A 13,126-nucleotide genomic window follows, 5' to 3' on the forward strand; every position below is an offset into this window, starting at 1 on the left:
AGAGAAAGCCTTTGACAAACATCCATTTATGATAAAAAAAAAAACTCCAGAAAGCAGGAATAGAAGGAACATACCTCCACATAATAAAAGCTATATATGACAAACCCATAGCAAACATTATCCTCAATGGTGAAAAATTGAAAGCATTTCCCCTAAAGTCAGGAGCAAGACAAGGGTGCCCACTTTCACCACTACTATTCAACATAGTTTTGGAAGTTTTGGCCACAGCAATCAGAGTAGAAAAAGAAATAAAAAGAATCCAAATTGGAAAGGAAGAAGTAAAACTCTCACTGTTTGCAGATGACATGATCCTCTGCATAGAAAACCCTAAAGACTCCACCAGATTTTACTAGAGCTAATCAATGAATATAGTAAACTTTCAGGATATAAAATCAACACACAGAAATCCCTTGCATTCCTATACACTAACAATGAGAAAATACAAAGAGAAATTAAGGAAACAATTCCATTCAGCATTGCAATGAAAAGAATAAAATACTTAGGAATATATCTACCTAAAGAAACTAAAGACCTATATATAGAAAACTATAAAACACTGGTGAAAGAAATCAAAGCGGACACTAATAGATGGAGAAATATACCATGTTCATGGATCGGAAGAATCAATATAGTGAAAATGAGTATACGACTCAAAGCAATCTATAGATTCAATGCAATCCCTATCAAGCTACCAATGGTATTTTTCACAGAGCTAGAACAAATAACTTCACAATTTGTATGGAAGTACAAAAAACCTCGAATAGCCAAAGCAATCTTGAGAAAGAAGAATGGAACTGGAGGAATCAGCCTGCCTGACTTCAGGCTCTACTACAAAGCCACAGTCATCAAGACAGTATGGTACTGGCACAAAGACAGAAATATAGATCAATGGAACAAAATAGAAAGCCCAGAGATAAACCCACACACCCACAGACACCTTATCTTTGACAAAGGAGGCAAGAATATACAACGGAGAAAAAGCCATCTCTTTAACAAGTGGTGCTGGGAAAACTGGTCAACCACTTGTAAAAGAATGAAACTAGAACACTTTCTAACACCATACACAAAAATAAACTCAAAATGGATTAAAGATCTAAACGTAAGACCAGAAACTATAAAACTCCTAGAGGAGAACATAGGCAAAACACTCTCTGACATACATCACAGCAGGATCCTCTATGATCCACCTCCCAGAATATTGGAAATAAAAGCAAAAATAAACAAATGGGACCTAAATAAACTTAAAAGCTTCTGCACCACAAAGGAAACTATAAGCAAAGTGAAAAGACAACCTTCAGAATGGGAGAAAACAATAGCAAATGAAGCAACTGACAAACAACTAATCTCAAAAATATACAAGCAACTCCTGCAGCTCAATCCCAGAAAAATAAATGACCCAATCAAAAAATGGGCCAAAGAACTAAATAGACATTTCTCCAAAGAAGACATACAGATGGCTAACAAACACATGAAAAGATGCTCAACATCACTCATTATCAGAGAAATGCAAATCAAAACCACTATGAGGTATCATTTCATGGCAGTCAGAATGGCTGGGATCCAAAAGTCTACAAGCAATAAATGCTGGAGTGGGTGTGCAGAAAAGGGAACCCTCTTACATTGTTGGTGGGAATGCAAACTAGTAAAGTCGCTATGGAGAACAGTGTGGAGATTCCTTAAAAAACTGGAAATAGAACTGCCTTATGACCCAGCAATCCCACAGCTGGACATACACACCGAGGAAACCAGAATTGCAAGAGACACGTGTACCCCAATGTTCATCGCAGCACTGTTTATGATAGCCAGGACATGGAAGCAACCTAGCTGTCCATCAGCAGATGAATGGATAGGAAAGCTATGGTACATATACACAATGGAGTATTATTCAGCCATTAAAAAGAATACATTTGAATCAGTTCTAATGAGGTGGATGAAACTGAAGCCTATTATACAGAGTGAAGTAAGCCAGAAAGAAAAACACCAATACAGTATACTAACGCATATATGTGGAATTTAGAAAGATGGTAATGATAACCTTGTACGTGAGACAGCAAAAGGACACAGATGTATAGAACAGTCTTTTGGACTCTGTGGGAGAGGGAGAGGTTGTGATGATTTGGGAGAATGGCATTGAAACATGTATAATATCATATATGAAACGAATTGCCAATCCAGGTTTGATGCATGATACAGGATGCTTGGGGCTGGTGCACTGGGATGACCCAGAGAGATGGTACGGGGAGGGAGGTGGGAGAGGGGTTCACAATGGGGAACTCATGTACACCCGTGGTGGATTCATGTTGATGTATGGCAAAACCAATAGAATACTGTTAAGTAATTAACCTCCAATTAAAATAAATAAATTTATTAAAAACAAAAAAAAAGAACTAAGCTTCAATAAGTCCTAATCAGAGTTTTGGCTGGGTCTGAATCCCATCTGAGTTCTTTGGTTTTGAAGGAGGAAACAGACAGAGCTGGACTCCATCTTAGGCCAGGCTGCAAACATTAGGCTACACGCATGGTCACCCTCCCAATTGACTGTGAACTTTGTGCCCGGTGTCTATAGAAATGGCATACCAATGGAAAACCAGACCACCCCCCAATAAAAGAGCCTCAGGACTTGTACTTGGACTCTCCGTTGCCTTAAAAAATATGCTAATTGTCTCTGTAACGGAACAAAGTCCTAAATTCCATTATGTTTATCGGGATATGACCACAGTCCTATTGATTAATGTCCACTGTTTATCTAGTCTTGTGACACATGAATCATGGGTTAACTTTGATCATATCTCTCTTTTACCTTGTCCAGACTAGTTTCAAGAAATTTGGGGAGGTGGGTTTGAGCAAGTACACTTAAGGTATATAAGGTTTTCACAAAAACTGGTCGGGGTCCTTGGCCAAGAGGAGACTCTGCCTTGGGCCCGCTGGTATAATAAACTGCACTCCACTTAAAAAAAAAAAAAAAAGAGTCTCTTGCAGACCTCACTTAATCTGTTCACTCGTCCTCAGGAAAATGGAAATCTCTGTGTTCTCAAGACCACATTTATCATGGTATTTCTTCCCATATATACAACATATTGATGACAGCTGATTTTAATTGCCAAATCCTTTAATTAATTTTCACTCTTCCCTCTGTTATAAACCATGTGCTTGAAATTTCCAAAAGTTGGTCATTTTTGCCAGGGTAGAAATGTGCCTATTTTCCCTTCAGAAGAAACACCACAAAAAAGATTGATATATTTTTCTTTTGTTTTTTAAATCAATGTCTGAACTTAGATCATCACAAATACATTTTACGAAATACATCCCACATCATGATTGGATCATACTCATCTTGAAGGTCCTGTTACAGAATTTATATTTCATCTTATTGACAATCAAAAAGTACTAAACTTTCTCTTAAAAAATCACATGTGTTGTAATTAGCTACATATTATATGCTATAGCTATGGATGTTGTATTAAAAAGAGATTGGAAATGACAAGCTCAAAGTAGAAAAGTGGGTACAGAGAGTGTTACAGAAATTGGGAGAAAGAGAACGATAGTTTAGGAAGTAACAGTGGGAATGGAATACACAGAGACCATTAGTAAATTCTGAATCATTAACTTTGGACAAGCCTGGATTCTAAGCTTCCTACTAACTCATCAAGTTCCCAAAACTCATCAGGTACCTTATCCATCAAATGTGAAGTTTGAGCTAGATAATCTCTAGAGTCCATTTGAAAATATCCTGGAGGTAGATTCCAGATGCTGCAAGAATCTGGAAATTATTAATAAGTGCCACTGTGAGAGGTGAATTACTGGAAAATGTATTGAAGTTGTCGAGGTCTAGTATTTTAGGAACAAATCATGATAAATCTATTGAAAAAGGGGTAAGCCAAGATTTTAATCAAGATTTTATAATAATTTACTTAATCAGTTGTACTTTTCATTTACTTGAGACAGACCTATGATTAAAGGATGAACCTGACAAATAGAAAATTGAAGAACAGAAATCTCAAATTGAATTTATGGATCCAGGCTGGTCATGGCCCACCACAGGTAATAAATACCCAGTGAAGGACGAATTCTAATATGAGGATTAATACATTAGATTCTGGGGATGTAAAATATTTTCTTGAGACAGATTCCTGAGTTAATTTTACACCAAAAAAAAATTCCAATAATAATTTTAAAACATTAAAACATTTCACGGAGATAAGATTAAAACACGAAAAGCTGTAGATATTTAATGTATGCAACTTGATGTGTTTGGAGACAAGGATGCACTTGTGAAACTGTCATCACTGTAATGCCATAAACCTATCTATCGCCTCTGAGAGTTTCATCCTCTTGCCTTGGCTGTTGTTTTTTCCTCATATGGTAACAGCACTTAATATAAGATCTACCCTCTTAGAAAAATTTTAAATAGACAACAAAGCATTGTTAACGATGGGCTCTATGTCATACAGCTGTCCAGAACCCCTTTATTTCGTGTAACTGAAACTTTGTTCCTCTACTAATACCTCTCTATTTTCTCCTTCCCCCTGCTTCTGAAAACCAACACTCAATTTTCTGCTTCTATGTGTTTGATTAGATTCCACATATATCTGAGATCAAATAGCGTTTGTCTTTTTGCAGCTGGAATATTTTACTTAGATAATATCCCCCAGTTACATCCATGTAGTGGCAAATAACAGGAGTTTTTTCTATTTTTAAGGCTTAAAAATATCACACTATATATATATATATATATATATATATATATATATATATATGCCACAAATTGTTTATCTGTTCCTCTGTAGATGGACATTTAGGTTACTTATATAGCTTAGCTATTAAAAAATGCTGCACTGAACAACAGTACAGTTATCTCTTTGAAACCCACGTTTCAATTTCTTTAAATATACACCATTGCAGTCAGAAAGGGAAACTCAAGTGACATATGGAATTTTTATCAATGTTGATGCAACAGAGACTATGAGCAAACCTTAAAGATACCTAGGTAGGTCTCATTAGTTTACAAATACAGTTGGATAGATGCTGCACATACTACGCAAGTCTAAGGAAGTTCATTGGTTGCTGTTGGAAGCAAAACACTGTCATATTAACAGAGAATGGATTGCATGAATTGTGAATGAAAACAGTAATATGTGCTCTCAAAGTCTATATTATCCTTGTAGCATCTTCAAATAAAATTAGTCATAATTACCCTAGGGTGTACAAAGTACCACACAGCACCATGTGTGTGAAAGTACAATTAGACAGTTTCATATGAACAAAATATCACAAAGAAAAAGTAAAGAAAAAAATCCCATTTAAAATTACACAAAAAAATACCTAGGAATAAACTTAACCGAGAAGGTAAAAGACTTATAAGCTGAAAACTGTAAAAATTGATAAAGAAAATTGAAGATTATTCAAGGAAATGGAGAGATGCCCCATCCTCTTGGATTCAGTTCAGTTCAGTTCAGTCACTCAGTCGTGTCTGACTCTTTGCAACCCCGTGAACCGCAGCACGCCAGGCCTCCCTATCCATCACCAACCCTGGAGTTTACCCAAACTCATGTCCATTGAATCAGTGATGCCATCCAACCATCTCATCCCCTTCTGTCACCCCTTTACTGTCCTCTGTCATCCCCTTCTCCTCCTGCCCTCTATCTTTCCCAGCATCAGGGTCTTTTCAAATGAGTCAGCTCTTCGCATCAGGTGGCCAAAGTATTGGAGTTTCAGCTTCAACATCAGTCCCTCCAATGAACACCCAGGACTGATTTCCTTTAGGATGGACAGGTTGGATCTCCTTGCAGCCAAGGGACTCTCAAGAGTCTTCTCCAACACCACAGTTCAAAAGCATCAATTCTTCTGCACTCAGCTTTCTTTATAGTCCAACTCTCACATCCATACATGACTACTGGAAAAACCATAGCCTTGACTAGATGGACGTTTGTTGGCAAAGTAATGTCTCTGCTTTTTAATATGCTGTCTAGGTTGGTCATAACTTCTTCCAAGGACCAAACTTCACTGATGCTCTTTTCAACTTAAATGAATGATTTTTGTATGTGTTTTATTTTTAAATTTTTCTATAATTACATTCTCAAATTTGCTATTCTGTCATCTGTAATGTCCAATATGCTGTTCATCCCATCCAATAAAATTTTCATCTGAGGCATGTTGTTTTGACTAAAAGAAGGTGCACTTTGCATTTTAAAAGCCCCCATATTGAGGTATGATTGACATATTAAAATCTGTGCATACTTAATGTGTACAATTTGATGACATTGGAGATAAGTATGCACTCATGAAACCATCATCACAATCAAGGCCATAAATCTATACATCACCTCCAAAAGTTTCTCCCAATCCCTTTAGTTTTGTTTGCTTTTGTAGTTTAGAACACAACATAAGATCTGCCCACTAACCAAAAATTTAACAACACAGTACAGTATCATAACACTATGCCCATGTTGTACGGTAGAGTCTGAAACCTACTCATCTTGCAGTGCTGAAATTTGTATATTTTGACTGACACCTACCTCCCCCTGTCTGGCTCACTTCTGCTTCTGCTGCTGCTAAGTCGCTTCAGTCATGTCTGACTCTGTGCAACCCCAGAGACGGCAGCCCACCAGGCTCCCCCATCCCTGGGATTCTCCAAGAAAGAACACTGGAGTGGGTTGCCATTTCCTTCTCCAATGCATGAAAGTGAAAAGTGAAAGTGAAATCGCTCAGTTGTTTCTGACTCTTAGCGACCCCATGGACTGCAGCCCACCAGGCTCCTCTGTCCATGGGATTTTCCAGGCAAGAGTACTGGAGTGGGGTGCCATTGCCTTCTCTGCTGGCTCACCTCAGACCCTCTTAAACCACTGTTCTACTCTCTGTCCTTTGAGTTTGGATATTTCAGATTCCTCGTTAAAAAAGAGACCATATTTGTCTTTCTGGGTCTGGCTTGTTTTATTCAGTACTGTGTTCTCTAGGTCCATTCATGTTGTCACATATTTTAGGATTTCCTTCTTTTACAGTTCAATAACATTCTACTGATGTATATACCACGTGTTTTTATCCATTCATCCTTCAATGGGCAGAAGTTGTTTCTATATCATGACTATTACGAATAATGTTGCAAGGAATCTGGGAGTGCAGATGTCTTTTCAATATCGGGATTTCAATTTCTTATTTATTTACTCTTGGCTGCACTGAGTCTTCATTGCTGTGTGTGAACTTTTTCTAGTTGCAAAGAGCAGGAGCTACTCTTCATTGCAACGTGAGGGCTTCTCATTGCGGTGGCCTCTCGTTGCAGAGCACAGGCTCTAGGCACACGGGCTTCAATAGTTGTGGTACATGGGCTCAGTTACTCAGCAGCATGTAGGATCTTCCCAGAGCAGAGATTGAAACCATGTCTGCAGGCAGATTCTTGATCACTAAACCACCAGGGAAGCGCCTGGATTTCAATTTCTTGAATACATACCCACAAGAGGATTTGGAAATCATATGGTAGTTCTATTTTTTATTTTTTAATGAACTTCCCTACTACTTTCCACACTGGCTTCACCAGTTTACATCTCCATCAAAAGTGTACAGCAGGGGCTTCCCTGGTGGCTCAGTGGTAAAGAATTCACCTGCCAGCACAGGAAATACATGTTTGATCCATGACCTGGGAAGACTCATGTGCCTCAGAGCAACTAAGCCCATGCACCACAACCAGTGAACCTGTGCTCTAGAGCACATGAGCTGCAGCTACTGAGCCCAGGTACTTCAACCACTGAAGCCTGCACACCCTAGAGCCCATCTTCCATAACAATAAAGCCACTGCAACGAGAAGACTGCATACCACATCCAGAGAGCAGCCTCTGCTACCTGCAGCTAGAGAAATCCTGTGAAGCAACAAAGACCCAGCACAGCCAAAATAAATACATAAAATTACTTTTTATAAGTGCACAGCAGTTCCCCTTTCTCAATATCCTAATCAACACTCCTTGTCCTTTGATATTTTTGTAGCAGACATCTTCACAGGGGTGAGATGAGATCTAACCATAGTTCTGATTTGCATTTCCCTTTTGATTAGCGATGCTGAGCATTATTTCATGTACCTGTTAGTCATTGATGTGTCTTCTTTGTGAAAATGTCTACTTAGGTCTTTTACAAAACCCTTATTTTATCAGGGTTATTTCTGGGGGTTGTCACTGATTTGCATGTTTTCTTTATGTATTTGGGGCACTAAAGGCTGTGTACGGCCCCAGCATTGCCTCCTTTCATCGCCCTGCACACAAGGCTCATGAGCTCGCCCCTCCTAGCTGTGCCCCCGCATGCCCTCAATCCCTCCAGCCCCCTCTGCCACATGCCCTCATGTGAGGAGATCCTGCTGTCAGTAACTACACAGTTACCGTTGCTGATTTTTCTGGGAAAAATCATTGTTGACACAATACCTCAAGCCAAAGGAGCATCCCAAGTGTGAGACAAAGAGAGATGCCTACACACAAAAATACAGGGATCTTTGCATACGTGTGTGTGTTTAGTTGCTCAGTCATGTCTGACTCTTTGTGACCCCATGGACCATAGCCCACTAGGCTCCTCTGTCCATGGGGACTCTCCAGGCAAGAATACTGGAGTGGGTTGCCATGGCCAACCAGGGATCTTCCCAACCCAGGGACTGAACCCAGGTCTCCCGCACTGCAGGCAGATTCTTTACCATCTGAGCCACCAGGGAGGCCAGTGCATATGCATAGATTGGACAAAAATGTGTTCTGTAAGCTGAGCAAATCTGTTCTTCAAATTCTTACATAGTCATGTACCAAAAGTCTTCACCACATGGGATTTCATTATGTCTGCAGTCACAGAATAATGTGGTCAGAGAGAAGCATTGTGGCTATCATCCAACCAAGCTAGGTAAATTCCAGTTCCAGGGTTTTTCTCACTGTTTTGTCCCCAAATCTATCATTTCCTATCAAAATCTTGACTAATTAAATTACAGTTGTAATTCTTTCATTAAAACATCCTATCATCTCTCTGCCATGCTCACATTGTATTTCTGTTATAGCATGCTGCATGTGTCATATCAGGAAGAAATAGTGTTATTTCACATTAGAACTAACAATGGACACCCAGAGGTTATTGTATCAAATCTCTCATTCATAAATATAGATCCTTGTTATAGATTTATTTGATGAGATTTTCAATTACAGTTAGACTTATTTCCATCTATGATTAAACTTCTTTAAATGTTCTGTAGCTTCCCTTCCTGTGTTCCTTCTTCTTCAGGTCTTCTGTAATGAAATCAACCTAGCAAAACAGTAAACCAATGGGAACTTTCAATTTCAACTACAGACATATAAATTTTCATCATAGTGGGAACTAGAGTTGTAAAGATTTATATTCTACTTATATACAACATATTCAACATTGAAATAATTTTACTGAGTCATTTTAAGTAATTTTATTGCCATTATGACAGTTATGTACATATGTGTACTTCAAAACTCAATATAGTGACTATGTCACATCTATCCCTGAACCAATTTGATATTCTTAATATTTGCAAATTTTGCTCTCCATCCCCCTACACTCATCACAAGTAGATACTTAAAGCCACATTTTCCCAACATTGAGATTCCACATGCATCAAATGGATTTATGTATGTTGGATTCTTCATTAAAATTTATTGAATGCTAGTGATCTAAAACAAATGAATAGGACTTCCCTGGTGGTCCAGTTGTTCAGAATCCCCCTGCCAATGCAGGGGACACAGATCTGATATCTGACCCAGGAAAATTCCACATGCTGCAGGGCATCTAAGCTCATGTGCCACAGCCAGTGAGGCTGCACTCTAGGACGCGCGAGCTGCAAGTTCTGAGCTCACGTGCCCCGGCTGCTGACGCCTGCACACTCTAGAGTTCGTGTTCTGCAACAGCCACAAGGAGAGGCCCACACCACAACCAGAGAGCAGCCCCCACTCGCCATAACTGGAGAAGGTCTGCATGAAGCAATGAAGACCCAGCAGAGCCAAAATTAAAGTTAATTCATTTCAAAACTAATGAATAGAAGAAGGTCCAGAAAGATTTTTCATCCCAATATAAAGAAGAATATTAGTAATTTCAAATAGTGGACATTCATAAGACAAACTAGTCCCTATTATAAGAAGAAATAAGCAGAACCTTAAAAAACATATTTGCAAGTCTATATGAGATTCCAGAAATAGGAGGGAGATTGCATTAGGTGGAAAAGGTGGATTTGCCTTCCAAGAGGCTGTGGTTCTATTTCTGTAATCGCACCCTGGTCAGGGCATTCCTCAGAGCCTGATGGACCTGCTTGTTCCTCAGGGTGTAGATGACAGGGTTCAGCAGTGGGGTCACCACTGTGTTCACAAGGGCAGCCCCCTTGTTGGAGTCGAGTTGATTTGTTCCCTTTGGTTTCATGTATATAAAGACACAGCTGCCATACATCAGAGAGAGGACAATGAAGTGAGAGGAGCAGGTGGAGAAAGCTTTCTGTCGCTCCTTGGCTGATGGGAGATGCAGGATTGTGACGACTATGTTGCTGTATGAAATGATGGTTATAATGAAGGATGTCGAAAGGATAAACAAAGCAAGGCCAAAGGCCAACATTTCAATAGACCTGATATCAGAACAAGAGAGATTAATCAAGGGCCCCAAATCACAGAAGAAGTGAGGAATGACACGGGAGCCACAGAAGGATAACTGAGAAAGCTTTGTAACTGGAACCACCATGAGGGAGAACCCCAAAACTAGGCAGGCAGAGACCAGAAGGGAACACATCCTTGGGTTCATGATGGTTGGATAATAAAGAGGCTTGCAAATGGCCATGTACCGATCCAAGGATAATACAGCCATTAGGAAGAAAACAGTTGCTCCCAGGAAAAGAAAGACAAAGGCTTGTGTGATGCAGGCAGCAAAGGAAATTTTTTGCCTCCCCAACAGAAAGATGGCCAGCAATTTAGGAATAATGGTGGTTGTAAAACAGCATTCTAAAAAGGAAAAACTGCTGAGGAAGAAGTACATGGGGGTCTGGAGGTGATGGTCAGCCCAGGTGATGGTGATGATGAGTGTGTTTCCTGCGACGGAGGCCAGATACATCAGCAGGTGCACCGAGAAGAGGACCTTCCCCAGGTGCTGGACAGCAGGAAACCCCTCGAGCATGAATTCCGGAGCTGCTGTCCTGTTTCTTGCATCCCCATTCATGACTTTTCCATTTCTTCGATAAACTTTGTGCTATGCAGTGTCAAGACTAAGGAATGGGGAACCTTGTTTTATTACATATGTAAAATAATGTAGGCATGGTGACTAGATGTGTTTATTATTTTAAACATTATATTTTATGTATAGTTTTGTCCATTAATAAGTAAATATAAGTGATTTCTATCTTTGATTATGTTTACAGAGACACAGCCTAAAATCTTGGATAAACAAGAACTGCATGTAGCTACAAGTTTTCATAAAATCATTTTAACAGTGCTAGCCATTTTCCTAAATAGTCTATTGCTAAGAAGAAAAAAGTCTTTTTAGTTGTGTATCTACTTATGCAACATATTCCTGGTAAGATATCTCTCATTTCATGCATTTACAAGGTGAATATGGCAAAAGGAAAATTATAGCCTTAAAAAAACTTATGGTCATGGAGTCTGTCACTGCACACAAAAAATTCCCCCTTGATATACTTAGGATTTGACATCTTTATTTACAGCATCACTTGCAGGAAAAGTTCTGGTGGTCCGAGTTGCAGCTTTCTAAAGTGAGTCAGATTAAAAGAGTTAACAGACAGACTCTGATCAGATTGTTGGAGACCCAACCAAGGTCGATTTTCTACGAAGCCCAAGACTAGCTGGTAAAGAGGAGAATTTTTCCTTTGCCCTCTGCAGGCTTCCCAGGGGACGCTAATGGTAAAGAACTCACCTGCCAACGCAGGGGGTGTAAGAGACGCAGGTTTCCTGAATCCCTGAATCCCGAAATCAGGAGGACCCTCTGGAGGAGGGCATGGCAACCCTAGAGAATCCCACGGACAGTGAAACCCTGCAGGCTACAGTCCATAGGGTGGCAAAGAGTCAGACACAACTGAAGCGACCTAACATGCACACAGTGGTCAGTCTAGGGGAGATTCAATATTTCTTGACCCTTTCAGTTTATATATTTGGGGAAACTGGGGCTTCCCTGGTGGCTCATGTGGTAAAAAAAAATTAATAAATAAACCTGCCTGCAATGCAGGGGACCCAGATTTGATCCCTGGGTTGGGAAGATCTCTGGGGAAGGACATGGCAACCCACTGCAGTTTCTTGCCTGAAGAATTCCATGGATAGAGGAGTCTAACAGGCTACAGTCCGTGGGGGTCACAAAGAGTCAAACATGACTGAGTGACTAACACTTTCACTCAGGGTGAGGACAAAAAGAGAGTGCATGTTTTGACTCTGGCAATTATTTTCTGATTCATCTTCTCTCCAATTGTCTACCTAAATAAAATAATACCTTTCACTCTTTAATCCATAAATTTCTTTATGTGAGCCTTCCTCATGCAATTAGTGTTCATCTTTGATCTCTGAACTAGCCATCTGATACAGCCCAGTATCTAAGATCAGCTTAAAGAGAAGCAGACTTCTCTTTAGTTTAAAATAAATAAATTACAGAATCATCCAATCACACTAAGGTCACGTACTCAACAACATGTAACAGTAACCAGAGACTTGTCCTCTACTCTTGTAACAAAGGAAGATGCTGGTTTAGGCAGAAGGAAGGGAGGAAAGGAAAAGAAAGAAAGGCAGAAAGGAAGGAAGGAAAGAGCAAGAGAGAAGAAAGGACGGAAAGAGACTAGAAAGGAAGGAGGGAGGGAAGAAGAAAGGGAAACACCTGTATTTGAAATAACCCTAATTTGCCCCAGAGAAAATTTCAACATGTGTATCATGTCTGCTAAGCATTCTTCTTCATATGAATCCAGAGTTTTCCACAATTGGAATAAACCAAAGTGACAGTTTCATGGCAATCTTTCCTGATGAAATTCTGGGAAAGAAAGAAGAGCACATATTGCCCTTGACACTCTCCTGGAATCTGGGAGTGAGTTCTCTAGGAATTTCAAAAAGCTATCATACTCTCCTTGCAGGCTCCCAGTTTCCCAGACTCCCATTCTGCTCCTACCTCAGCTACCACC

General features: G+C 39.7%; 1 protein-coding gene across 1 annotated transcript; it reads right to left on the reverse strand.

The window, feature by feature from the left end:
- Positions 1–10,227: 10,227 nt before the first annotated feature.
- On the reverse strand, positions 10,228–11,172 carry LOC147342719 (olfactory receptor 6C75-like). Its single transcript, XM_086381207.1, has one exon. The coding sequence runs from the start codon at positions 11,170–11,172 to the stop codon at positions 10,228–10,230; it is 945 nt and encodes a 314-aa protein (XP_086237333.1).
- Between the last annotated feature and the right edge of the window lie 1,954 nt (positions 11,173–13,126).

The sequence above is a fragment of the Bos grunniens genome, chromosome 28 (assembly GCF_055505025.1).
Source record: "Bos grunniens cultivar Pamir isolate PY7600 chromosome 28, Bosgru_T2T1.0, whole genome shotgun sequence".
In the NCBI taxonomy this organism is placed as follows: domain Eukaryota; kingdom Metazoa; phylum Chordata; class Mammalia; order Artiodactyla; family Bovidae; genus Bos; species Bos grunniens.

Excerpts from the sequence above, each read along its gene's own strand:
- LOC147342719 (XM_086381207.1), bottom strand. The coding sequence starts at position 11,172 with ATGAATGGGGATGCAAGAAACAGGACAGCAGCTCCGGAATTCATGCTC.